Raw genomic sequence first — 26,568 nt, forward strand, 5'->3', positions numbered from 1 at the left:
ACATTGGTATTTGTCCTCATCTGGAAAATGGGTTGAAGACTGGGAGCCCCACGGGGGACAACCTGATCACCTTGTATGCCCCGACAGTGCTTTGCACATAGTAAGGGCTTAACAAATACCATCTCATCATTATTATTATTATTAGAGAGGCAGCGTGGCTCGGTGGAAAGAGCACGGGCTTTGGAATCAGAGATCATGGGTTCGATTCTTGGTTCTGCCACTTCTCAGCTGTGTGACTGTGGGCAAGTCACTTAACTTCTCTGTGCCTCAGTTACCTCATCTGTAAAATGGGGATTGAGACTGTGAACCCCATGTGGGACAACCTGATTCCCCTGTGTCTACCCCAGCGCTTAGAACGGTGCTCTGCACATAGTAAGCGCTTAACAAATACCAACACTGTTAAGCGCTTACTATGTGCAGAGCACTGTTATAAGCGCTGGGGTAGAGATAGGGTAATCAGGTTGTCCCACATGAGGTTCACAATGAATGTGGGCAAGTCACTTAACTTCTCTGTGCCTCAGTTACCTCATCTGTAAAATTGGGATGAAGACTGTGAGCCTCATGTGGGACAACCTCATTACCCTATATTTACCCCAGCACTTAGAACAGTGCTCTGCACCTAGTAAGCGCTTAACAAATTCCAACATTATTATTATTCATCTCCATTTTACAGATGAGGTAAGTGAGGCACAGAGAAGTTAAGCGACTTGCCCACAGTCACACAGCTAAGTGGCGGAGCCGGGATTTGAACCCGTGACCTCCGACTCCCAAGCCCGGGCTACAAGGTAATAAGGTTGTCCTACGTGGGGCGGATACAAGGTAATAAGGTTGTCCTACGAGGGGCTCACAGTCTTAGGCCCCATTTTACAGACGAGGGAACTGAGGCATATCCAAGTTAAAAGACTTATCCAAGGTCACACAGCCGACAAGTGGCAGAGTGGGAATTAGAACCCAGGACCTTCAATGCCCAAGCCTGGGATCTTTCTACTAAGCCACGCTCCTCTGCTGAAACACTCCGCAGAACACTGTAATAAGTGCTTGGGAGAGTACAATATAACAATAAACAGACACATTCTCTGCCCACTCATATCGGCAGCTGAGTCTAAGGGAAGAAACCAGGAATCCTGTCTCATGGCCCGTCGTTATCCCTCCCAGAACCCAAGTTATCTTTTCTTACGGTATTTGCTAAGCGGTCACAGAGCAGACAAGTGGTGAAAGCATGATTAAAACCCAGGCCCTTCTGTATCCACAAAGCCATGCTGCTTCCCTAGAATTTTAGGTTTGGGAAAGTAACAGCTCCTGGAACCGCTGCTGATGTGAACATTAATTTATTGGAACAGTAATATCATTAGTGAGTAAACATCTGGCACTGAGTTTACTTCGAGGTCAGGGTCTCCAATCTGGGGCTCTTTACTCATATCCTTGGAGTCCTCTAAACTAAGGATGAAAGTCCCAAATCCTCTAGAGCCTCACCAGGCTCAAGGGCAGGTTGGAGATATCACAAGTCCTTGCCTTCCTCCCTGAGCAGAGAACAGAGTCCTAGACTCCTGCCTCTCGGCCCTTTCCTAAAGGCCACCCCTCAACTCTCAGATCCACAAGACTATTTTTTTAAATGGCACCTGTTAAGCGCTTACTATTCATTCAGTCGTATTTATTGAGCGCTATGTGCAGAGCACTGTGTACCGGGCACCACTCTAAGCGCTGGGGTCGAGACAATCTAATGAGGTTGGACACAGTCCCTGCCCCACACGGGGCTCACAGTCTAAGGAGGAGGGAGTAGGATTTAATCCCCATTTTGCAGATGAGGTAACTGAGGCACAGAGAAGTCAAGTAACTTGTCCAAGGTCACACAGCAGACAAGCGGCAGAGCCAGCATTAGAACCCAGGTCCTCTGCCACCCAGGCCGTGCATCTTCCAGGAGGCCACACTGACTTCCCGATGGTGCTCTCCGCCAGTACCCATTCCCCTCCTAGAACCCAAATTCTTGTAGCTGGGGATGGGGTGGGGCGTGAGCAGGGGAAGGGGCGCTGGAGGAAAAGGGTCACTCTCCGTTAGGACGGTACTTCCCGAACCACCGAGGCTTGAGGGGAGATTTAAAGTCCCCTTCCACGGCGCTGCCCGGTGACGGTCAGCAGCGTCTTGGAGAGCCAGGGTACTTGGCTTTCAGTTCCTGTTTGAACTGGCGGAAGAGGATCTTGTTTTGTTGGTTCTCGGCTTCCTTCTGGGGGTGGAAATCTCCCGCTACCTTGAACCCTTTGTGAACCAGGAAGGCTTCATTCAGCACCTCGAACTCGAACCCCGCCACGTGCATCTCACAGGCCTGCAGGGAGGAGACAGGGGTCAGGACAGCGTGGAGGGGAGAGGTGGGGTCCCACCCGGTCACCTCCGGGGAGACCGAGACCAAAGCGGGGCCAAACTGGGGGAGCGGTTAGCCCGGCATACACAGACGGCGAGCGGAGGAGAGCCGGCCCTCTCTCCTCAGGGATCCGAGATCGATCCCACTTGCTCCCACAACCCGGGCCTGGGAGTCAGGAGGACCTGGGTTCTAATCCCGGCCCCGCCCCTGGGGCAAGTCCCTTCACTTCTCTGAGCCTCAGTTCCTTCCTCTGTCCAACGGGGACTGTCATCTCCATTTTGCAGATGAGGTAAGTGAGGCACAGAGAAGTTAAGTGACTTGCCCACAGTCACACAGCTAGGTGGCAGAGCCGGGATTTGAACCCGTGACCTCTGACTCCCAAGCCCGGGCTACAAGGTAATAAGGTTGTCCTACGTGTGAGTGTGAGCGCCATGTGGGACGGAGGCCGCGATCAACCTGATTAACTGGTATCTACCCCAGCGCCTGGAACAGCGCTTGGCACGCAGTAGGCGCTTAACAAGTACCAGCGTTATTATCATCACCCACTCCCCAATCCCTCCACCTTCCCATTCGGGCTCCCTTCCCTTTATCCCCCGGGGCCACCCCGCCACACTCGGTGACCGGTCCCCCCCGGGAGCAGGTTTCCCGGCCCCGTCTCCCCCGCCGGCGGGCACCTGGCTGATGCGATTGAAGCCGTACTGCCGAAACCGCTCGTCGAAGGTGGGGACGGCCCCTCCGGCCACGTAGAAGGGCTCCCAGGGGTCCCGCCAGCCCACCCGGTAGGCGGGCCTCAGTGAGCCCCCCGAGGGGAGGTTGAGCCAGCGCGAGTAGTTGGTTGGGGCCTGGCAGCGAGGGCACAGCTCGGCGTAGAAAGCCCGCACTTCCCCCACCTGGTAGAGCCGCAGCAGCTCCGCCTTGGTGCCGGGCACCCGGCGGGCTCGGCGGATCTCGAAGGCCGGGACCACCAGGGCCGTCCCGGCCCTCCCGGCCCCCAGGGCCAGCAGCTCCAGCAAGCCCGCCCACAGGCCCTCGCTGGGCATCATGTCCACGTCCACCACCAGGGCGTGGCCGGCCTCCTCGCGGGCCAGGTTCCTCAGCAGGTTGTTGGGGTAGGAGACGTTGGCGCCCAGCGCGTAGTTGGGCCCGGCGCCGGCCCACGCCGCCAGCTTGGCGAACACCTCCGGGCAGCTCCGCAGCCGGGCGAACTCGCCGGGCTCCCTGGGCTCGGGGACGGAGGCCTCGTGCCCGGCCGGGCACACCAGGTGGAGCGTCACCCTGGCCCGCACGGCCCCGCAGAGGGTACCCAGCGCGTAGGCCAGCACCGTGGCCAGCTGGGCCTCCTTCCCGCCGGCCGCGAAGATGGCCACGGCCACGGGTCCGCCCCACCGCTCCACCAGGCCCTCCAGGTGGGGCAGGTTGCCCAGGCTGGCGTGGGTGGCCAGCACCAGGTCGCCGGCGACGCCCTCGGCCCTCAGCAGGTTCCTGTAGACCCTGTAGTCCCCGCTGGCGTCGAGCACGCCGCCCCGGGCCAGGGCGGCTCGCAGCTGCTCCTTGGTCTGGTCCCCGGCCCTGCGGGCCTCGAAGAGCTGCGAGTACTTGTGCCTCTGTTCCCTCCCATGGAGTCCCGACAGCAGGGACAGGTAGAGCAGCTGCAGCAGGGCCACCAGGAGCAGGGAGCCCAGGGCCAGTCGATAGAAGGAGCACTTGCCCGGGCCCGGCATTGGCAACTTGGGCCTGGGGCGGGGCGAGGGGCAGGGGGTGGGCGATCAGAGCTGGCCCACCCGGGGGGGCAACCCCCGGCTGCTGCTGCTGCTGCAAGACAGGCCCAAGGACATGCCCGGGATTGCAGAGCAGGCCGGGGGCCGGGGGTGGGCGAGTGGCGTGGCTAGCTCCCCTTCTGCAAGGGAGCTGGGGATGGCAAAACAGGAGGGGAGCAGGGGGTGGGCGAACAGGGGGCGGGCGAGCAGGGGGCTACCTCACCTTCTGCGAGGGAGCTGGGGATGGCAAAACAGGAGGGGAGCAGGGGGCGGGCGAGCAGGGGGCTACCTCACCTTCTGCGAGGGAGCTGGGGATGGCAAAACAGGAGGGGAGCAGGGGGTGGGCGAGCAGGGGGCTACCTCACCTTCTGCGAGGGAGCTCGGGTTTGCAAAGGAGAACGGGAGCAGGGGGTGGGCGACCAAGGTGGCCAGCTCCCCTTCGGCAGGGGAGAAGGAGAAGGCATTGCACGCCAGCCCGGGATTGCAAAGGAGGACGGGAGCAGTGGGGGTGGGAGGGGCAGGGGGTGGGAGGGGCAAGGGGGTGGGCAGGACGGGAGCAGGGGGTGGGGGAAGAGCCGGGTGGCTAGCTCGCCCTCTGCAAGGGAGGAGGACACATTGCACGCCGCCTCCCCACCGACCCCGAGGTTGCAAAGAAGTAACCTCTCCCTCTACAAGCAAATAATAATAAAAAAATTGTGGTGTTTGTTTAGCGCTCACCATGTGCCAGTCATTGGCCTAAACGCCGGGGTCCACACAAGCTAATCGGGCTGGACACAGTCCCTGCCCCACATGGGACTCTCATTCTCAATCCCCATTGTACAGATGAAGTAACTGAGGCCTAGAGGATGAGGGTGGTTATTTGTTAAGCGCTTACTATGTGCCGAGCACTGGTCTAAGCGCCGGGGTAGATACAGGATCATCAGGTTGTCCCACGGTGGGGGGGGCCTCACAGTCTTCACCCCCATTTTACAGAGGAGTGAAATGACTTGCCCAAGGTCACATAGCAGGGAAGAGGTAGGCATCCGTGGCATCCGTGAGGAACGGGGGATTGCAAAAAGGGGAGGGGGAAGCGTTTAGTCCAGTGTTCTGCGCACAATAATAGAGAATAATAATAATAATAGAGAAGCAGCGTGGCTCAGTGGAAAGAACCCGGGCTTGGGAGTCAGAGGTCATGGGTTCGATTAGACTGTAAACCCGTCAATGGGCAGGGATTGTCTCTATCTGTTGCCGAATTGTCCATTCCAAGCGCTTAGTCCAGTGCTCTGCACAGAGTAAGCGCTCAATAAATACTATTGAATGAATGAATCCCGCTCTGCCACTTGTCAGCTGTGTGACTGTGGGCAAATCACTTCGCTTCTCTGGGCCTCAGTGACCTCATCTGTAAAATGGGGATTAACTGGGAGCCTCACGTGGGACAACCTGATGACCCTGGATCTCCCCCAGCGCTTAGAACAGTGCTCTGCACATAGTAAGCGCTTAACAAATATCAACGTTATTACATTATTATTAATAAACACGATAAAATGAATGAACGAATGGGCAGGGGGTCTGGGGAGGCTAATGGTTAGCTCCCCCTCTGCAAGGGAAAAGGACACATTGCACGTTTAGGGCAGTAAGAGCCACCTTGCACTTTACAAACAAATGCACCAGGCCGTGATTTTTTGGGGGGGGGGGGGCTGCCTTGCACCCCTTCATCGAGGGCTCCCCCTCCCCCAAACCCCCCACCAAATCGGGGAGCCTTAGGCCCAGGAGAGGAGCAAAAAATAAAGCAATCCCCCCCTTTTCAAGGAGGGCGACGACCCCCTCCTTCCCCTTTTTCCAGATAGCTGCAAAAAACGAACCCCCAAAACGAAGCCCCCACCCAGGCTAAGCCCCCCTTTTCCTCTATCCCCCCTCCCCGCCCCACAGCACTTCTGTATATGTGTACATTTTTCTTATTCTATTTATTTTATTAACAATGTGTATATATCTATAATTTTATTTATTTATAATGATGCTGCTGAGGCCTGTTTACTTGTTTTGTTGTCTGTCTCCCCCCTTCTAGTCCGTGAGCCCATTGTTGGGTAAGGATTGTCTCTGTTGCTGAATTGTGCTTTTGAAGCGCTTAGTGCTCTGCACACAGTAAGTGCTCAATAAATAGGATTGAATGGAGGATTTCTATTTATTTATATTGATGCTATCGATGCCTGTTTACTTGTTTTGTTTTGCTGTCTCCCCCCATTCTAGACTGTGAGCCTGTTGTGGGCTGCTTCTCTTTGCTGCTGAATAGTACTTTCCAAGCACTTAGTCCAGTGCTCTGCACATAGTAGGCGCTCAATAAATACGACTGAAAGATTTCTATTTATACCGATGCTATTGATGCCTACTTGTTCTGCTGTCTGTCTCCCCTCTTCTAGACTATGAGCCCGTCGTTGGGCAGGGATTGTCTCTACCCGTTGCTGAATTGTCCTCTCCCAAGCGCTTAGTCCAGTGTTCTGCACACAGTAGGCGCTCAATAAATACAACTGAATGAAAGATTTCTATTTATATTGATGCTATTGATGCCTGTCTGTTTGTTTTATTGTCTGTCTCCCCCCTTCTAGACTGCGAGCCCGTTTGGGGCAGGGAATGTCTCTGTTGCTGAATTGTCCTCTGCTAAGCGCTTAGTCCAGTGCTCTGCACTCAGTAGGCGCTCGATAAATACGACTGAATGAAAGATTTCTATTTATATTGATGCTATTGATGCCTGTCTACTTGTTTTGTTGTCTGTCTCCCCCCCTTCTAGACTGTGAGCCCGTTTGGGGCAGGGTCTGTCTCTGTTGCTGTACTGTCCTCTCCCAAGCGCTTAGTACAGCCGTTCACAGTAAACGCTCATTAAATAGGATTAGACGAGGACAGGCAGGGAGGGAAGCCGGTTTTGGAGGCCTCCGGCAGAGAGGGGGAAAGGAAGGAATAGGAGGACGAGGTGGCCGAGTGGTTAAGGCGATGGACTGCTAATCCATTGTGCTCTGCACGCGTGGGTTCGAATCCCATCCTCGTCGCATCTCTTTTAGCGGACCGAGGGTTTAAAAGAATAATGAAAAAAGGGCCGGATTTTCGCGCCAGGGCTCCCTCCCGTCTCTGCTGCTCGTGCAAACCACGCGCGGGGGTTGTGGAGCCCTGCCTTGGCTGCTGTGTCCTCTGGGGCAAGTCGCTTTACTTCTCTGGGCCTCGCTTACCTCCTCTGTAAAAAGGGGGTTAAGATTGCGAGCCCCACATGGGCCACCTTTTATCCATCCCAGCGCTTAGAGCAGTGCTTGGCGCTTAGTAGAATCCCGGCTCTGCCGCTTGTCAGCTGGGTGACTGTGGGCAAGTCACTTCACTTCTCTGTGCCTCAGTTACCTCATCTGTAAAATGGGGATTAAGACTGTGAGCCCCACGTGGGACAACCTGATTCCCCTGTGTCTACCCCAGCGCTTAGAACAGTGCTCTGCACATAGTAAACGCTTAACAAATACCAACATTATTATTATTATTATTATTCACTTCTCTGGGCCTCAGTGACCACATCTGGAAAATGGGGATTAACTGGGAGCCTCATGTGGGACAACCTGATGACCCTGTATCTACCCCAGAGTTTAGAACAGTGCTCTGCACATAGTAAGCGCTTAACAAATACCATCATCATCATTATTATTATTATTATTAAAATACTATTATTGGTATTATTATTATGAAGGGCTCAGAGAGTACAATGCAGTGGAATGGGTGGGCACCTTTCCTACCCACGAAGGGCTCCCAGCCTTGGCGGGGGAGGCGGACGTTAAAATATATCATTCATGCAGTCGATCGTATGTATTGAGCACTTACTGTGGGCAGAGCACTGTACTAAGAGCCCGAGCTTGGGAGTCCGAGGTCATGGGTTCGAATCCAGACTCTGCCACTTGTCAGCTGTGGGACTGTGGGCGAATCACTTAACTTCTCTGGGCCTCAGTTCCCTCATCTGTAAAATGGGATTAAGACTGTGAGCCTCGTGTGGGACAACCTGATGACCCTGTTATCTGCCCCAGCGCTTAGAACAGTGCTCTGCACATAGTAAGTGCTTAACAAATACCAACATTATTATTATTATTACTAAGCACTTGGGAGAGGACAATACAACAACAACAATAATAATAATAATAATGGTATTTTTTAAACATTTACTATGTGCAAAGCACTGTTCTAAGCGCTGGGGGGGATACAAGGTAATCAGGTTGTCCCACGTGGGGCTCACAGTCTGAATCTCCATTTTACAGATGAGGGAACTGAGGCACAGAGAAGTGAAGTAACTCACCCAAAGTCACCCAGCTGACAAATGGCAGACCTGGGATTAGAACCCATGACATCTGACTCCCAAGCCCAGGCTCTTTCCACTGAGCCACGCTGCTCCCTGCCCATAATGATATGGATGTCTACTACTGTGATTAAATTATTATTGTAATATAATACAAAAATACACATTGTTGTATACATTATATTACAGTACGTGGTTCGTAGTAGGTGTTTAACAAATACCATACACAAAAAAGGCTCCTAAAGGGGAGCTATCCGGATGCAGTCACCTTACACTGGGCTGTTTTATTTTTTTTTTTTATGGTACTTGTTAGGTGCTTACTATGTGTCAAGCACTGCTCTAAGCGCTAAGGTAGACACAAGTTAATCAGGCCGGATACAGTCCCAGTCCTACAAGGAGCTTCCGGGCTAAGGAGAAGGGCGCACTTGTATTGAATCGCAATTTTGCAGGTGAGGAAACATGAGGCACAGAGAAGTGAAGTGACCATCTCCTACCCTGTGGCCCTCCTGTCCATTTTGTGTAATTCTTCATAATTCCAATAATAATAATACCTGTTAAGTGCTTACTATGTGCCAAGTACTATTCTAAGCGGTAGGTTAGACATAAATTAATCAGGCCAGATTCAGTCCCTGTGCCACATGGGGCTCACAGGCTTAATCCCCATTTTACAGATGAGGTAACTGGGGCCCAGAGCAATGAAGTGACTTGCCCAAGATCACAGAGCAGACTGGGCTCTCTAATTCTGAGAATGGAGGCCTGGGGGTAAAGTTATCTTTTTATTATTCCTTGAACCCAGAAATAAAGACTGCAGTGGTCTGGCTCACCCGTGCCATAAAAAGATAATAATATTGCTATTATTTCCTCTCCTTACAAAGTCCTGAGCGTAAGAGATGGGAGATTCTTCTGTTTCAAGGTTTTGTCTACTGTGTGAAGTTGGGCAAGTCCCTTAACCTCTCTGGGCCTCAGTTACCTCCTCTGTAAAATGGGGATTAATATTGTGACCTGATAGTAATCACAATATTATTAATCTGATAACCTGATAAGCGTGAGTCTCCCCAGCACTTAGTACAGTGCCTGGCACATAGTAAGTAACAGGGTCAGTGCCAGGTAGGATGATTGTGAAGCAGGATGGCCTAGAGAGTAGAGCAGAAGCCTGGGAGTCAGATGGTCATAGGTTCTAATCCTGACTATGCCACTTGGATGCTGTGTGACCTTGAACAAGTCGCTTAACTTCCCTGGGCCTTAATTTCCTCATCTGTAAAATGGGGATTAGTATTATTAGGGACAGGGACTGTGTACAACCTGATTTGCTTGTATCCATTCCAGTGCTTGGCACATAGTAAGAGCTTACCAAACAGCACAATTATTATTATTATGTATCTACCACAACATTTGGTACATAGTGAGCCCAAGCCTTATTGAAAACACATCTCCTCCAGGAGGCCTTCCCTGCCTAAGCACCCCCGGCTTTTCTCGTCCCTCACTCCCTTCTGCGTCACCCTGACTTGCCCGTCCCAGCCCCATGGATTTTCTGTCCATATCTGTCATTTACTTATTCCTATTAATGTCTGTCTCCCCCCTCACTAGACTGTAAGCTCGTTGAGGGCAAGGAATGGCTCTGTTTATTGTTGTATTGTACTCTCCCAAGCGCTTAGTACACCGCTCTGCACACAGTAGGTGCTCAATAAATGCAATTGAATGAATGAACTCGATACCATAATTAATGTGTGTGATGTTGCGGGATTCAGGGGTCCTCACAGGTGGTCTGGTTTCCCTTCTCCCCACCACTACTGCAGGACTAGAGCTGGCATAGCCCCCACGGAACTCCCTACAAATTGTGTGAACCTGGGCAAGTCACTTCACTTCTCTGTGCCTCAGTTACCTCATCAGCAAAATGGGGATCGAGAACATGAGCCCCACATAGGACAGTGACTGTGTCCAACTTGATTTGCTCGTATCCACCCCTGCGCTTAGTACAGTGCCGGGAACGTAGCAAGCGCTTAACAAATACCGTTATTATTATGATTATCATTAAATGTGTGCGGGAAAACTAAGATTCGGGACATAGCAGGCCCTTGACCTCAGCAGCCAAAAAATGTGGCACAAATAATATTAATAGTGAGTGGTAATAATTGTTCTTTCATTCATTCAATCGTATTTATTGAGCACTTACTGTGTGCAAAGTACTGTACTAAATGCTTGGGAGAGTACAATATAACAACAAACAGACACATTCCTACCCACAGTGAGCTCAAGGTCTAGAGCGGGAGGCAGACATTAATAGAAATAAATAAGTAGATAAATAAATTACAGATATATACATATGTGCTGTTATATGTATGATATGCGTGATATGCTAAAATTGTGATATTTAAGTACTTGCTACGTGCAAAACTTTGGGGTGGATGTAAACTAAATAGATCAGTCACATTTCCTGTCCCCCCACATGGCTCACAGCCTGTTCTTCCCTCCCCCTCTAGACCGTAAGCTTTTTGAGGGCAGGGATTGTGTTTACCAACTATATTGTATTATACTCTCCAGGACACTTAGTACATTGCTCTGTACATAGTAAGCACTCAACAAATCCCACTGGTAAATCATTGGAGAGCAGGTCTTTAATCCCCGTTTTATGGATGAGGAGACTGAAGCACAGAGAGGTTCAATGACCTACCCGAGGTCACTCGGCAGGCAAGTGGCGGAGTGACTAGAGAATCCCACTTCGAGGAGAATCCCACGGTGACTTAGAGGAGACTCCCACCTCCGGCGGGGATGTCTCCATGAGGCCGGACCCTGAGCCAAGACCTCAGAGCCTGAGGCAGCCCGGAAACCCCCCTTATCGCTCCTGAGAAAAGAAGGAGGGCTGCAGGGACAACTACGAGGAACACATCACACATAGGGACTCCCTTCAAGGTTTGACCCGGATCCCTGAGGAGCCCCGTCTCCTGGCAGCGTCGCCATCCCTGCCCCCCGCCACCCCACCCACATCCCAAGCAGGGCCCCCCTCCAGCCTCTACTGCCCAGCCAGGCCCTCCTCTTCCCGAGGGCTCCTGCCTGCCTCGTGATGGAAACAGAGTTAGAGGCATCAGAAGGACCAGGGTGGCCCTGGTGGGGAACAGGGGGGCTCAAGTAGGCCCCACTGGAGTTCAGGAGGTCCCAGACCGGCCCCGTAGGGAGTTGGGATCTGTATATATCTGTAATTTACTTACATATTTATTTATCTATTTATTTATATTAGTGTCTATCTTCCCCTCTAGATTGTATGCTTGTTGTGAGCAGGAATTTGTCTGTTTGTTGTTATATTCTACTCTGCCAAGCACTTAGTACAGGGCTTTGCACGCGGTGTGCGCTCAGAAAATACAATTGAATTGAATTGAATCTAAGGGTCAGAAAGACCCAAGTCGGTCCTGTCGGGGTTTCAGAGGGCCCAGGCAGCCCCACTGGGGTTTAGGGGGTCTCAGGTCGGCCCCACTGGGGGTCAGGACGGCTCAAGCAAGCCCCGTTAGGGGCCGGAGGGTGCCCAGGATGACCCCATGGGGGTCAGGAGGACCCAGACCGTCCCCATAGGGGTCAGAGGGGCCCAGGCTGGCCCCATCTGGGGTCAAACGGAAGGAAGAGTCAGATCCAGACTAAAATCCATGTGTTTATTTCCACTCTAAGGAGCCAATCCCCTTCAGGAGGGGCAGTTGCCCGGAGCCCGAGGGCAGCCACAGGACCAGGGGAAGGGAGGGAGGTTCAGTCTGGGGGAGCCGAGCAGAGGAGGGGGCTGACCAACCAGGAGTCTCTGGCCCACACCTCCCTCACCCTGCCCGACCCATGAGGCCCAATGCCCTCTGGAGGGCTACTATTATTATCGCAATAACAACAACGGTATTTGTTATCCTTTGCTGCATGCCAAGCACCACGGTAGATCCAAGATCCTATCACTTCGGATAGGCCCCTGCCCGAGATGGGCTCACAGTGTAAGGAGGAGGGGGAACTGATATCGAATCTTCATTTTTCAGGTGAGGAAACCGAAGCATAGACAAGTCAAGTGACCTGGCTGAGGTCACACAGCCAGCAAGCGGCGGAGATTAGAACCCAGGACCACATTCTTTCCACTAGATCATGCTACTCTATTTCTGGCTTTCGCCTCTTTGCCCACCCCGGGGTCTCCTGCCAGGTGAGGGGTGGGAGGGGCTGCTCCTCTCCAAGGCCCAGGCTTGCGGGTGGGTCCAGGACCCCCTTTCCCTCCCTCCAATGATTAATATGGTTTCCTCTTTGCAGCAGGGATCGGGGGGGACAAGAAAATCAGCTCCTCTCCCCACCAAATTAGGGTGCTCTGTCTTCCTTTTTCCCAATTCCCTTAACTTCGGTCACTCCCTCCACCTCATCCAATCCAGGCAGGAAACTGGCACAGACCTAGAGTTCACGGGACCTCAGTAGGGTCAATTGGTCCAACCCCCTGCCTCGGGGACAGGCGGTCTTTCGGCTCAGCCCCTTGCTTTCAGGATGGACGGATTTCTCTCCAGAGAGGTTAAATCCAGCCTATTTCCGTGTTTAAATCGTCTTGATAGTCCGGAAGTTCTTCCTGGTGGGTGGGGAATATGCCTACCAACACTGTTGAATTGTACTTTTCCAAGCGCTTACTGCAGTGTTCTGCACATGGTAAGTCCTCAATAAATACTATCGATTGACTGACTTGACTCGCTGCTTTTTTTTTTTTTTAATTTTCAGTGGTATTTGTTTTAAACGCTTACTATGTGCCAGGCACTGTACCGAGGACTGGAGTAGATACAGGCTAATCAGGCTGGACACAGTCCATGACCCACATGGGGCTCACACTCTTATTTCCCATTTTACAGATGAGGGAACTGAGGCCCAGAGAAGTGAGGTGACTTGCCCAAGGTCACACAGCAGACACCTGGCAGAGCCAGGATTAGAACCCAGGTTCTTCTGACTTCTGGGCCCATGCTCTATCCACTAGGCCACGCTGCTTCTCACGTCCTCTACGACCCATTTCCTCTGGCTCAATTGTCTGAGGACATGTGAAATGGCCAGTTAGTTTCTTCCTCAAACATGTTCCTTCAGACATGAGGAAGCAGTTCCTCACTCACTCTCAGCCTTCTCTTCACCACCCCCACTGCTGAACAACCCCAATTCTTGTTTTTTCCTTTATGGCACTGTTAAGCACTTACTACGTCCCAGGAACTGTACTAAGCGCTGGAGTACATACAAGCTAATCAGGTTGGGCACTGTCCGTGTACCACATTGGACTCAGTCGTAATCCCCATTTTACAGATGAGGGAATTGAGGTCACATAGACAAGTCAAATGACTTGACCAAGGTCACACAGTAGACAAAGTGGCAGAGCCGGGATTAGAACCCGGTTCCTTCTGACTCCCAGGCCCGGGATCCACCCCCTAGGCCACGCTGTTCCCTCTCCCCTTCCCTCCCAGGGCCGAGATGGCATTGCTCTCTGTGGCCGACGTAGGTCTCCTTGGTCCTTTCTAATAATAATAATAACACTAGTACTTGTTAAGCGCTTACTAAGTGCCAAGCACTGTTCTAAGCACCGGGTTAGATCCGAGTTAATCAGGTTGGACACAATCCCTGTCCCACATGGGGCTCTCACGATTAATCCCCATTTTCCAGATGAGGTAACTGAGACCCAGAGAAGTGAAGTGACTTGCCCGAGGTCACCCGGCAGACTTGTGGCGGAGCCGGGATTAGAACCCAGATCTTTCTGACTTCCAGGCCCGGGATCTATCCACTGAGCCACGCCGCTTCCTTTTCTAAATCCGAGATCAAAGCTAGCTGCCCGGAAGTGCAGGAGGGGAGTTGATGAGGCCTCTCCCCTTTACCCCCCACGACCCCCGTCACCCTCCGGGGGTGGTCGGGGAGGGGAGTTTAGGGCCCGGGTCTCCGGCTTCAGAGCAGGTACTTGAAGAGGAAGGAGAGAGTGGCTCCACAGGACAGTCCCAGAGCCAAGAAAAAGGTCATGAGAGCACCGGCCACCTCGCTCTCGTGGGGCAGGACTTGCCTGGAATAGAGAAAACAGCCAGGTGAAGCCCACCCCCGACCTCCCAAACTCAGCCACCCCCCCGAGGCCTGAGCAGAGGGTGCCGTTGACTATCACCTCATCGTCTAGACTACAGTCTCCAGTCCTCTGGACTGTAAGCTTGTTGTGGGCAGGGAACAGACTACAGTCTCCAGTCCTCTGGACTGTAATCTCGTTGTGGGCAGGGAATGTGTCTGTTTATTGTTCTATTGTGGTTGCCTATCAACCTCCGCTCCAAACAAAAACTCCTCACTCTAGGCTTCAAGGCTCTACATCAACCTTGCCCCTTCCTACCTCTCCTCCCTTCTCTCTTTCTACCGCCCACCCCGCACGCTCCGCTCCTCCGCCGCCCGCCTCCTCACCGTCCCCCGGTCTCGCCCGTCCCGCCGTCGACCCCCAGGTCACATCCTCCCGCGGTCCCGGAACGCCCTCCCTCCTCACCTCCGCCAAACTGATTCTTTCCCTCTTCAAAACCCTACTTAAAACTCACCTCCTCCGAGAGGCCTTCCCAGACCGAGCTCCTCTTCTCCCTCTACTCCCTCTGCCGCCCCCCCTTCACCTCTCCGCAGCTAAACCCTCTTTTTCCCCTTTTCCCTCTGCTCCTCCACCTCTCCCTTCCCATCCCCACGGCACTGTACTCGTCCGCTCGACTGTATATATTTCCGTTACCCTATTTATTTTGTTAATGAATCGTACATCGCCTCGATTCTATTTAGTCGCCATCGGTTTTTACGAGACGTTCTTCCCCTCGACTCTACCGCCATCGTTCTCGTCTGTCCGTCTTCCCCGATCAGACCGTAAGCCCATCAAACGGCAGGGACTGTCTCTATCTGTTGCCGCCTTGTTCATCCCAAGCGCTTAGTACAGTGCTCTGCACATAGTAAGCGCTCAATAAATACTATTGAATGAATGAATGAATACTTTCCCAAGTACACTGCTCTGAACACAGTAAGCGCTCAATACATTCGACTAACGTCTGTTTCCCCCTCTAGAATGTAAGCTCCTTTTTCTTTTTTATGGTATTTGTTAACCACTTACTATAATAATAATGTTGGTATTTGTTAAGCGCTTACTATGTGCCGAGCACTGTTCTAAGCGCTGGGGGAGATACAGGGTAATCAGGTTGTCCCACGTGAGGCTTACAGTTAATCCCCATTTGACAGATGAGGGAACTGAGGCACAGAGAAGTTAAGTGACTTGCCCACAGCCACACAGCTGACAAGTGGCAGAGCTGGGATTCGAACTCATGACCTCTGACTCCCAAGCCCGTGCTCTTTCCACTGAGCCACGCTGCTTCTCTATGTGCCAGGCACTGTTCTAAGCACTGGGATAGATACAAGCTAATCAGGTTGGACACAATCTCGGTCCCACATGAGGCTCTCAGTCTTCATCCTCAAGCGTGGCTCAGTGCAAAGAGCCCGGGCTTGGGAGGCAGAGGTCATGGGTTCAAATCCCGACTCTGCCACTTGTCAGCTGGGTGCCTGTGGGCAAGTCGCTTAACTTCTCTGTGCCTCAGTTCCCTCATCTGGAAAATGGGGATTAAGACTGTGAGCCTCACGTGGGACAACCTGATGATCCTGTAACTACCCCAGCACTTAGAACAGTGCTCTGCACATAATAAGTGCTTAACAAATACCAAAATTATTACTATTATTTTAAAGATGAGGTCACTGTGGCACAGAGAAGTGAAGTGACTTGCCTAAGGACACACAGAAGACAAGTGGCAGAGCCAGGATTAGACCCCAAGTCCTTCTGACTCCCATGCCCGTGTTCTGTCCACTAATCCACGCTGCTTGGATGTGGGTTCGAATCCAGATCCGCCACTCGTCTGCGTGTGACCTTGGGCAAGCCACTTCACTTCTCTGTGCCTCAGTTCCCTCATCTGTAAAATGGAGATTAAGACTGGGAGCCTCACAGAGAAAGTGCTTAACAAATACCATAATTATTATTATTATTATTATGGGCAGGGATTGCATCTACTGACTACTGTGTTGTACTCTCCCAAGCACTTAGTACAGTGCTCAGCACAAAGTTAGTGCTCAAAAAATACCATTGATTGAATGATGGATTGCTGTTCCTTCCCATCTCTCCTCTGCTATAAATAATAATAATAATAATAATAATAATATTTGTTAAGTGCTTACTATGTGCCAAGCACTATTCTAACCAGTGGGGGAGATACAGGGTTAGCAGGTTGCCCCAGGTGGGGCTCCCAGTCTTAATCCCCATTTTACAGATGAGGTAACTGAGGCACAGAGTAGTTAAGTGACTTGCCCAAAGTCACACAGCTGACGCAAGGCGGAGCCAGGATTAGAACTCACGACCTCTGACTCCCAAGCCTGGCTCTTTCCACTAAGCCACGCTATGGTCAGGAGGGGGAGGCCCAGGGCAGATTGGAGGTCGAACCCCCAACCTAAAGCCCTCAGCTCGCCCCCTTCCTTCCTTCCTCCCCACCTTCCTGGCCTCCAGTCCGCTCCCCACTTCCTTCACTCCTCCTCCTTCTCTTTCCTCTTCTTTTATGGTATTTATTCAGCACTTACTTTGGGCCAGGGGCTGTATGCTAAACGCTGGGGTAGATACAAGATCATCAGTCCCTGTCCCACATGGAGCTCACAGTCTCAATCCCCATTTAACAGAGAAGGACGCTGAGGCACGAAGTAGGGAAGCGACTCGCCCGAGGTCGTACGGCAGACACCCGGAGGAGCCGGGATTAGAACCCGTATCCTCCGCCCCGCAGGTCTGTGCTCTATCCCCTAGGCCGCACCACGTTCCAAACCCAGTTTCTCCCTCCGGGCGTCGAACCCGCCCTTCGTCCTTTCGAAGCCCGCTGGGCGGGCGCACCTGGGTGCCAGGCACATGGTGAGGGAGACCAGGTAGCCGTTGGAGAGGGCGAAGAGCAGCATGAACACGATGAAGCAGGCGTCCTGGGGGAAGATCACGGGCAGGTACCGCCGCTCTGGAACGTGGCACAGCATGAAGAGCGGCACAAACAGGAAGCGGAGACACACCAGCAAAGGCAGCAGGCCGCTGTCCTTGTCCGGCTGCGGGGGGACAGGCCACGGTGTCCCCCTCTCCTAGGACACTGGATATCCCCCCACCCCAGCACTCCTCGGAAAAGTCCCCCTCACCACCCCGGGACTAGAACAGTGCCCAGTGCTTGTAAGCGCTTAACAGATACCGTCGTTATTATTATTAGGAGATCCCTCACTGCTTTCCCAGGGCACTCCCAGACAATCAATCAATCAGTGGTATTTATTGAGCGCTTATTGTGTGCAGAGCACTGTACTAAGCCCTTGGGAGAGTACAACAGAGTTGGTAGACACATTCCCTGCCCACAGCAAGCTTCCAGCCTCCCGGTCTCAGGTTACCCCCCACATTCTGTCTCATCGGGTCTCTCCCAGCCTCTTCGTAGGGCATCCCCATACTCTGTCACCCTCGGGCGCCCACAGTCTCCCAGTCTCCCTCCAGGGTACCCCACCCTGTCTACCCAGGACACTCCTAGTCTTCCCCCCAGGGCACCCTCACATTTTATCTCCCTGAGGGGCTCACAGTCTTCCCCCAGGGCGCCCACACTCTGTCTCCTCCGGACACTTCCAGTCTCGCAGTCTTTCCCGAGGGTCCCCCACATGCTGTCTCCCCAGGGTGCCCCCAGGACCCTCCTATACCCTGTCTCCCCGGGGCACTCCCGGTCTCCCCCAGAGTCCCCTCGCCCGTGTCTCCCCAGGCTGCTCCCTGTCTCCCCGCCCAGAGCCCCCCACACTGAGGAGTCCCAGCTTCGTCTCCCTCCTGACAGACTCCGGCTCACCCACAGCAAGTAGGAGGTGGCACTCCGTCCCATCCAGTCCATGATGTTGAAGAGCAGGAAGCAGCAGATCGGGTTAAAGAAACGACCTGGGCACGGGGTGGGCGAGGCGGGGGAGGATGGGGAGCGGGCTCGGGGACTCAGCACATGCTGCGGGCGGGGGGCCACCTCTGATCAACTCCCCCCGAGCCCACGGCTGGGACGCCAACTCCCTCTAGGGTGGAGGCAGAGGGTCCTGCCCACACCCAAAGCCCCCTCCCTCACTCCCCACCATTCCCTCCCGCCCCTCTCACGACCTTTCTTCTTTCCCTCCTCGGCCTTCCCCCAACTCACTCCATTTCCCGGGGCCGGCGGAACTGGTCACCATGGCGGTGATGGCCGGGAAGACGGAGAGGGTGACGGTGAAGACCAGCACGATGCACAGGGCCATCAACCAGATCTGGGGCGGGAGTGCGGGGGGAATGGACGGCGGGGTCAATTCCCCTTGGCCGAACCCTACAAGCGTTCAACCCAACCATTTTCCCTCTGGATGCCGGGATCCAATGGGAGGAATTACAATTCCCATGAGGTCTAAGGGCAAAGGTGTCCATGGCAGCGGGGGAAACCCATCTTCCCTCCTTCCATCCCTCCCTAGGAGCTTGAGACAACCCCTGAGGGGTTGGAACTCAACCTTTCTGAGCACCGCCATTATGGATGGCTTCTCTGGCTCCCCCTCCTCGGGCGTCAGCTCCGATGGCAGCATCGCCTTCTGGGGGCTCTCGGGGACCCCGTTCTTCTCATCTGGGGGAAGAAGGGTCAGCCTGGGTTAAACTGGGTGAGGGTCCGTAGCCTAGGGGCAGAATGGAGCCTAGAAGGAAAGAGCCCGGGCCCGGGAGTCAGATGACCTGGGTTCTAATCACGGCTCTGCCAATCAATAATAATCATGGTACTCGTTCAGCGCTTACTATGTGCCAAGCACTGTTCCGAGTACTAGGGTAGGCACAAGTTAATCAGGCCAGACACAGTCCCTGTCCCCCATGGGCCTCACACTCTTAACCCCCATTTTATAGATGAGATCACTGAGGCCCAGAGCAGACACATGGAGGAGCCAGGATTAGAACCCAGATCCTTCGGACTCTTAGGCCTGTGCTCTATCTACCAAGCCACGCTGCTGCTTGTTGTTCTGTGACCTTCGGCAAGTCATTTCCCTTTTCTGTGCCTCACTTTCCTCAACTGTAAAACGAGGATTAAATACCTGTTCTCCCTCCTACTTAGACCGGGAGCCCCACGCGGGACCGGGACTGTGTCCAACCTAATTGACTTGTACCTATCCCAGGGCTTAGAACAGCATCTGACACCTAGTAAGTACTTAAATACTATTAAAAAGAAACCACCAAAAAAACAGGGCCACCGAGGGCCACCCGGTACCCACCTGCTCGAAGCAGTTTGGCCTTGGTCTCCAGCTCTTGGCCCTGGGGCTGGGATGCCTTTTTGCTGAGATAATGTTGGGCAAACTCCTGCGGGAAGGAAGACGGCTGAGCCTGAGGAAACCCCTGCCCCGGCACAGAGCCGTGGGAGCCCTGGTGGAGGAGGTCCTAGCCCCCAAGGGGTGGGGGAGAAGGGGGACACTCTTGATCCCCCCCAGGAGGACCCCACAAGTGCCTTCTCCCCAGCAGGCTCTGAATTCCTCCCTGGCTCACTGTAGGGTGGCAGCTGACTAGGGAGGAGCACCGGGGTCACCACCAACAGCAATGGTGGACAGGAGAGAGAGGGAAGGGGTGAGAGGGATGGGGGTTCATTCATTCATGCATTCAATCATATTTATTGAGCACTTAATGTGGGCAGAGCACTGTACTATGCCCATGGGAGAGTACAAAAGCACAATAAACTGACGCATTCCCTATCCACATCGAGCAAACAGTCTAGAGTTGGGGAGACAGATATTAACATAAAGAAGTGACAGATTTGGACATTAAGTGTTGTGGGGCTGGGGGGGGATGAATAAAGGGAGCAAGTAGGGTGATGCAGAAGAGAGTGGGAGAAGAGGAAAGGAAGGCTCAGTCAGGGAAGGCCTCTTGGAGGAGATGTGCCTTCAATAAGGCTTCGAAGTGGGGAAGAGTCATTGTCTGTCGGATTTGAGGAGGGAGGGCGTTTCGGGCCAGAGGCAGGACGTGAGCGAAGGGTGGGTGGCGGGATAGATACGATCGAGGTCCAGTGAGAAGGTTGGCATTAGAACTAGAGGGTGGAGGGAGCTGGAAGGAGCGGCGGCGGGGTTGGGGTGGGCTTACCAAGTGGGGCAAGAGCAGATAGCAGAAGATGGAAAGCAGGATCCCCACGCAAGGGGTCACAAAATAGCCCAGGGCCGAAGTCTGAGCATCCACTCCGCCTGCAACAGAACCCGCTGCCTCCACGGGACCCGGGGGTCCCGGCCCTCCAGTCCCAGCCCCGCCAGGGATCCCAGGCACCGGCTCCCCCGGGTCTCCTCCCTGGGACGCCCCCACCCTCCTCTCCCCCATCCCTCTGAGGGCTCCTGTCCGCCCGGCTCACTGGCCATGGAGAGCAGCATGGCCAGGGCCGCGAAGGTCCCGGCCAGGCCCTGCCCGCTGAGGAAGAGGGTGCTGTAGGCCGGAGGCAGGGTCCCCAGTTGGCCGAACAGGCTGCCCTGCAGGACGGCGCAGAAGGCTGTGGGGAAGCAGTGCGGTGTCGGGACCACGGCGGCGACCGCCTCCCCCTCCCACATCCCCCATCGGGGGCGGCTTTCTCTATTTCCGACCCCAGGGGAGAGACGAGGCTGGGGGCGGGAACTGTGTCTGCTTATTGTTGCATTGTACTCTCCCAACCTCCTATTACAGTGCTCCGCACACGGTACACGCTCAATAAATACAACTGAATGAATGAATTCAAAGGCTTATTGAAGGCCCATCTCCTCCAAGAAGCCTTCCCTGACTAAACCCTCCTTTCCTCTTCTCCCACTCTCTTCTGCGTCACCCTGACTTGCTCCCTTTATTCACCCCTCCTCCCAGTCCCACAGCACCTATGTCCATATCTGTTATTTATTTGTTTTTATTCATTCATTCATTCATTCAATAGTATTTATTGAGCGCTTACTATGTGCAGAGCACTGTACTAAGCGCTTGGGATGAACAAGTCGGCAACAGATAGAGATGTCTGACGGGCTTACAGTCTAATCGGGGGAGACGGACAGACAAGAACAATGGCAATAAATAGAGTCAAGGGGAAGAATATCTCGTAAAAACAATGGCAACTAAATAGAATCAAGGCGATGTGCAATTCATTAACAAAATAAATAGGGTAACGAAAATATATACAGTTGAGCGGACGAGTACAGTGCTGTGGGGATGGGAAGGGAGAGGTGGAGGAGCACTGTCTCCCCCTCTAGACTGTGAGCTCGCTGTGGGCAGGGAATATGTCTGTTTATTGTTGGATTGTACTCTCCCAAACGCTTAGTCCAGTGCTCTGCACACAGTAAGCGCTCAGTAAATATGATGGAATGAATTAATTAATCTGGTCACCGACCCCGGGGAACTCTGAGGTGCTCTCCCCCACTTCAAAGCCTTACGGAAGGCACATCTCCTCCAGGAAGCCTTCCCTGTCTGAGCCCTCCCTTCCTCCTCTCCCACTTCCTTCTGCTCCGCTCCTACTTGCTCCTTCATTCATCCTCCCTCCCTTCCCCACGGCTCAAATGTATATAATAATGTTGGTATTTGTTAAGCGCTTACTATGTGCAAAGCACTGTTCTAAGAGCTGGGGGAGGGGAATACAAGGTGATCAGGTTGTCCCACGTGGGGCTCACAGTTTTCATCTCCATTTTACAGATGAGGTCACTGAGGCCCAGAGAAGTGAAGTGACTTGCCCAAAGTCACACAGCCGACAAGAGGCAGAACCGGGATTAGAACGCATGACCTCTGACTCCCAAGCCCGGGCTCTTTCCACTGAGCCACGCTGAATGTATTTATTCATATTATTATCTGTCTCCCCCCATAGACTGTGAGCTCGCTGTGGGTAGGGAACGTGTGCGGTGCTATATTGTACTCTCCCAAGCGCTTAGTACCGTGCTTTGCCCACAGTAAGCGCTCAGTAAATATGATCGAATTAATGAAAGGAGGCCGGGGGCTTCCCATCCCTGTCGGGCTCAGGGGGTGACGAGTTTGACCACTGGCCCAAGTGCCCCCCTTGATGAGGGCAGTCGCTGCCCCGACTAATGCCTCCGCCTGGACACTTCCATCACTGTGACAGCAGCTGGAAGACACACGGGCGAGGGTGGGGGTGGCACTGGGGTGTCCCCAGTGGTCAAAGGGACCTGAAGAGTCGGGATGAAGTGTCTGCCTTGAGCCCCCCAGGACTGGTCCCCGATACTCACAGTTGATGAACCAGATGGAGGCCATGGTGATGGAGAAGAAGTGTCCGGGGCTCAAGTCCACCTTGACCAGGGCGGCCGTGCCCGCGAAGAGGAGCAGCATTCCCAGAAGGCTTCCCACCACCCTCACGGACTCCGGGATGCTGTGGAGGCCCCCCCAGAGACTCATCACTTTGGGGTCCGGGAGCAAAGGGGGCAAGAGGAAGCCAGAGGAGGGCAGCAGAGCAGGAGGGCAACCTTCAGTCTTGCTCGTGGGCGGCAGAAAATAATAATAATTGTGGTATTTCTTAAGCACTCGTTTCTAATAATGTTGGTATTTGTTAAGCGCTTACTATGTGCCGAGCACTGTTCTAAGCGCTGGGGTAGACACAGGGGAATCAGGTTGTCCCACGTGGGGCTCACAATCTTAATCCCCATTTTACAGATGAGGTAACTGAGGCACCGAGAAGTTAAGTGACTTGCCCAAAGTCACACAGCTGACAAGTGGCCTAGCAGGGATTCGAACCCATGACCTCTGACTCCAAAGCCCGTGCTCTTTCCACTGAGCCACGCTGCTTCTCTGTTTCTAGACTGTGAGCCCGTTGTGGGCAGGGATTGTCTCTATTTGTTGCTGAATTGTGCTTCCCAAGCGCTTAGTTAAGTGCTCTGCCCCCAGGAAGAGCTCAATAAATATGATTGAATGAACTTATTCTAAGAGCACAGGCTTGGGGTCATGGGTTCGGATCCCAACTCTGCCCCTTGTCAGCTGTCTGACTGTGGGCAAGTCCCTTCACTTCTCTGGGCCTCAGTTCTCTCATCTGTAAAATGGGGATGAAGACTCTGAGCCTCACGTGAGACAACCTGATTACCTTGTATCTACCCCAGCGCTTAGAACAGTGCTCTGCACATAGTAAGCGCTTAACAAATACCGACATTATTATTATTCTGTGCCCCTCTCCTATGAATCAATGCCTCATCGTGGCAGGAGAGTTTGGGTATGCCAATGAAGCTTAGAGCTATGCCATCGAGAGATAACCTCTCGCTCGGGTTACCTCAGATGGGACAGTCTAAGCCGAAGCGTCAAAGTTGATTCGACCGTGCTGGGCAGCAGCGACATGGGAAGAGTAAAAAGGCGGATGACCGAGTGATCAAAATATCGATCAAAGACAACGGCAGAGACTCGAGTTTTTTACTACAGGGAAGAAGGCGATGGTAAACCACTTCCACATTTTTTTAACCAAGAAAACCCTACAGCTACACATAGCAGAATGACTACTGAAGATAGAAAGTTCTGGAGAAGATGCATCCATCGGGGTCCCCATGAGTCGGAAACAACTCGGCGGCATTTGATCATCATTTTACTATGTTCCAGGCACAGATGGTGTAAAGCCTGGGCCCTATATTCCTGGGCAATAATAACAATTATAATAACGGCATCTGTTAAGCGCTTACTGTGATAATAATAATATTTGTTAAGCACTTACTATGTGCAGAGCACTGTTCTAAGCGCTGGGGTAGATACGGGGTAATCAGGTTGTCCCACCTGAGGCTCCCAGTCTTAATCCCCATTTTACAGATGAGGTCACTGAGGCCGAGAAGTGAAGTGACTTGCCCACAGTCACCCAGCTGACAAGTGGCAGAGTGGGGATTCGAACCCACGACCTCTGCCTCCCAAGCCCGAGCTCTTTCCACTGAGCCACGCTGCTTCTCTACGTGCAACAGACTGTGAAAAGCACCGAGGCCGACACCGGATCATCAGATCAGAAGCAATCTAGCCCCGCCTGGTGATCACAGTCCAAGTGGATGAACAAACAGGAATTTCCTCCTTATTTTACAGACGAGGAAACTGAGGCATAGAGAATAATAATAAGGATGATATCGGTTAAACACTTACGATGTGCCGGGCAACTGAACTAAGTGCTGGGGTGGATACAAGCAGTCCAGTTGGACAGAGTCCCTGTCCCATGGAGGGTTCACAGTCTCAATCCCCATTTTACAGGTAAGATAAGGAAGGTGGGTATGACTTGCCCAAGGTCACCCAGCAGGCAAGTGGCCACGCCGGTCCCCGCTGGTTCCAGGGGAGCTCCGGGGGCAGCGGAGGCTTGTTAGGAGGGTGAGGGTGGGGAGGAGGGAGGGCAGGGGGGCACTGGCTCTCACCACTGGTACAGGAAGGAGTTGAGCAGGGTGAAGAGCAACAGGGGCAGCTGGGAGAGGAGGGTCATCCAATTGCTGAAGTTGAAGGCGTCCGACGGGGCCGTGCCGTTGACCCCTGGGATGGCCACTGTGGCGTTGGGTCCCGCCAAGCGGGCCTGGAAGTACTGAGCGACGTGGAGGGAGAGAAACGGGCAGCAGGCTCTCGCCCCGTCACGGGCCAGAAGCCCCCGGCCTCTCCGGGAGACTGGTGGCCCAGGGCACCGCCGGTGGTAAAGCCCACCGAGTTGGGGGTGAGGACCCCCAGAGGAAACAGCCCCCTGAAATCCAGACTCCCCTCAGCCTGCGGGGGCCGGCCGGGCCTGAGGGGACGGGCCCGGGCCCTCCTCACATCCCACAGTCGCTACCACCCCACACTCCCCGTCCACCCTCTGCTTCAAAGCCTTACTGAAGGCCCATCTCCTCCAAGAAGCCTTCCCTGACTAACCCCTCCTTCCCCCTTCTCCCTCTCCCTTCCGCATCACCCCGACTCGCTCCCTTCCTTCATCCCTCCCACCCGGCCCCACACCACTTATGTCCATCATTTATCGATTTCTATTAACGTCCATCTCCCCCTCTAGACGGTAAGCTCACTGTGGGCAGGGGACGCGTCTACCAACTCAACCTGGACTCTCCCAAGCGCTCGGTACAGTGGTCCGCACACAGTAGGCGCTCAATAAACACGGCCGAATGAATGAATGAGACCCACTGATGGCTCAGAGGTGGGGGGATCAGGGCCTGCCCTTCTTTTCCCCCCCTTCCCATGCATTCATCTCCCACCGAGCCAGCGCAGCCCCCTCCCCAAGCCGGGTGAGGACCCCCCCCCCATCCAGACGATCCCCCCCCCCCCCCCCCATCTCACCGGAATGGCTGTGATGAAGAAATTCCAGGGCAGAAGGGTGCCCAGCCCCAGGACGAAGAAAACGACCCCGACCAGGTAATAGCTGTCGGGACACGGTTGGGGGGGTCATCCGCCCTCGCCCCCCTCCCGGGAGCCAAACCCAGGGGTCCAGGGAGAGGGGGCTGCCAGGGGATCTGGGGGTCTCTGGGCCTCCAGAAGAGGACGATCGCCCACCTCCCCCATGCCAACTCACCAGTCCTTTGGGGGGTCTCCGCGGGCCATGCTGCCCCCCGAAGAGGGTCCCCCTGCCCCCTAGGAGAGAGGGGGGTCACCCCCAGAAAGCAGGGCCGCCTCGTCTCCACCTGCAGAGCTCGGTCCCTTCCTCCCCGCCCCCTCCTCAGCTGCAGCTTTGTCTTGGGGCTGGGGTCGATCGGGGCCGAGGCCTGAGCAATCCCTCCTCTTTGCCCGCCCCCCTCGCTCCTCCCCGGGGAGGGGGGTGGGGGTCCCGGGACCCCCCTCCCCCTCCTCCCCGGCTCCCCGGGAGCTGGGCTTTATTTAGCTCCCGTTCGGCTTTGATTCCCGGGAGGGAGGGAGGGAAGGAGCAGGTGCGCCTTTGGAAAAACACAGGACCGATTTGAGGGAAAGAGGAAAAGTGGGTCAGCGTCATCAGGCCGCATCCGGCCGGGGAACGGGGCTCCCAACTCGGCTGGACCTCTGAGGAAGAAGGAGAACGAGGATGGTATTTGTTAAGCCCTCGCTGGGGGCCAAGCACTGTTCAAGGCGCTGGGCAGGTGCAGGGTCGCCGGGCTGCCCCACGTGGGGGACACAGTCCCCTTTCATTCATTCCTTCAGTACTGGGCGCTTACTGGGCGCAGGACGCTGGACTAAGCGCTTGGCAAGTCCAATTCATCCCAGAGAGAGCCAAACCCTACCCCACAACGGGCTCGCAGACTAG

At 54.1% G+C, this 26,568-nt stretch overlaps 2 protein-coding genes and 1 non-coding gene across 4 annotated transcripts; 1 reads left to right on the forward strand and 2 right to left on the reverse strand.

Annotated features, from left to right (window-relative positions):
- Nucleotides 1-1,852: 1,852 nt before the first annotated feature.
- On the reverse strand, nucleotides 1,853-4,618 carry B4GAT1 (beta-1,4-glucuronyltransferase 1). Of its 2 annotated transcripts, none has more exons than XM_007665221.2 (2): nucleotides 3,247-4,618; nucleotides 1,853-2,320 (listed from the first exon to the last, which is right to left on the reverse strand). In XM_007665221.2, exons 1-2 carry the CDS (start codon nucleotides 4,075-4,077, stop codon nucleotides 2,129-2,131), a joined length of 1,023 nt encoding a protein of 340 aa, XP_007663411.1. In that variant the 5' UTR covers nucleotides 4,078-4,618; the 3' UTR covers nucleotides 1,853-2,128. The 2 variants fall into 2 exon arrangements, with proteins under 2 accessions (XP_007663411.1, XP_001516223.1); XM_001516173.3 differs by having other exon boundaries at nucleotides 3,031-4,618.
- A 2,433-nt stretch (nucleotides 4,619-7,051) lies between these two features.
- TRNAS-GCU lies at nucleotides 7,052-7,133 on the forward strand. Its single transcript has one exon. It is a non-coding gene; the product is annotated as a tRNA-Ser (tRNA).
- A 6,971-nt stretch (nucleotides 7,134-14,104) lies between these two features.
- SLC29A2 (solute carrier family 29 member 2) lies at nucleotides 14,105-26,228 on the reverse strand. The gene is made up of 12 exons (XM_029060147.2): nucleotides 25,867-26,228; nucleotides 25,635-25,716; nucleotides 24,740-24,900; nucleotides 22,607-22,746; nucleotides 20,773-20,907; nucleotides 20,514-20,611; nucleotides 19,658-19,742; nucleotides 18,917-19,026; nucleotides 18,580-18,685; nucleotides 18,250-18,335; nucleotides 17,286-17,485; nucleotides 14,105-14,426 (listed from the first exon to the last, which is right to left on the reverse strand). The coding sequence occupies exons 1-12, from the start codon at nucleotides 25,893-25,895 to the stop codon at nucleotides 14,315-14,317; spliced, it is 1,344 nt and encodes a 447-aa protein (XP_028915980.1). The 5' UTR covers nucleotides 25,896-26,228; the 3' UTR covers nucleotides 14,105-14,314.
- Nucleotides 26,229-26,568: the final 340 nt, after the last annotated feature.

The sequence above is a fragment of the Ornithorhynchus anatinus genome, chromosome 3 (assembly GCF_004115215.2).
Source record: "Ornithorhynchus anatinus isolate Pmale09 chromosome 3, mOrnAna1.pri.v4, whole genome shotgun sequence".
NCBI classification, from domain to species: domain Eukaryota; kingdom Metazoa; phylum Chordata; class Mammalia; order Monotremata; family Ornithorhynchidae; genus Ornithorhynchus; species Ornithorhynchus anatinus.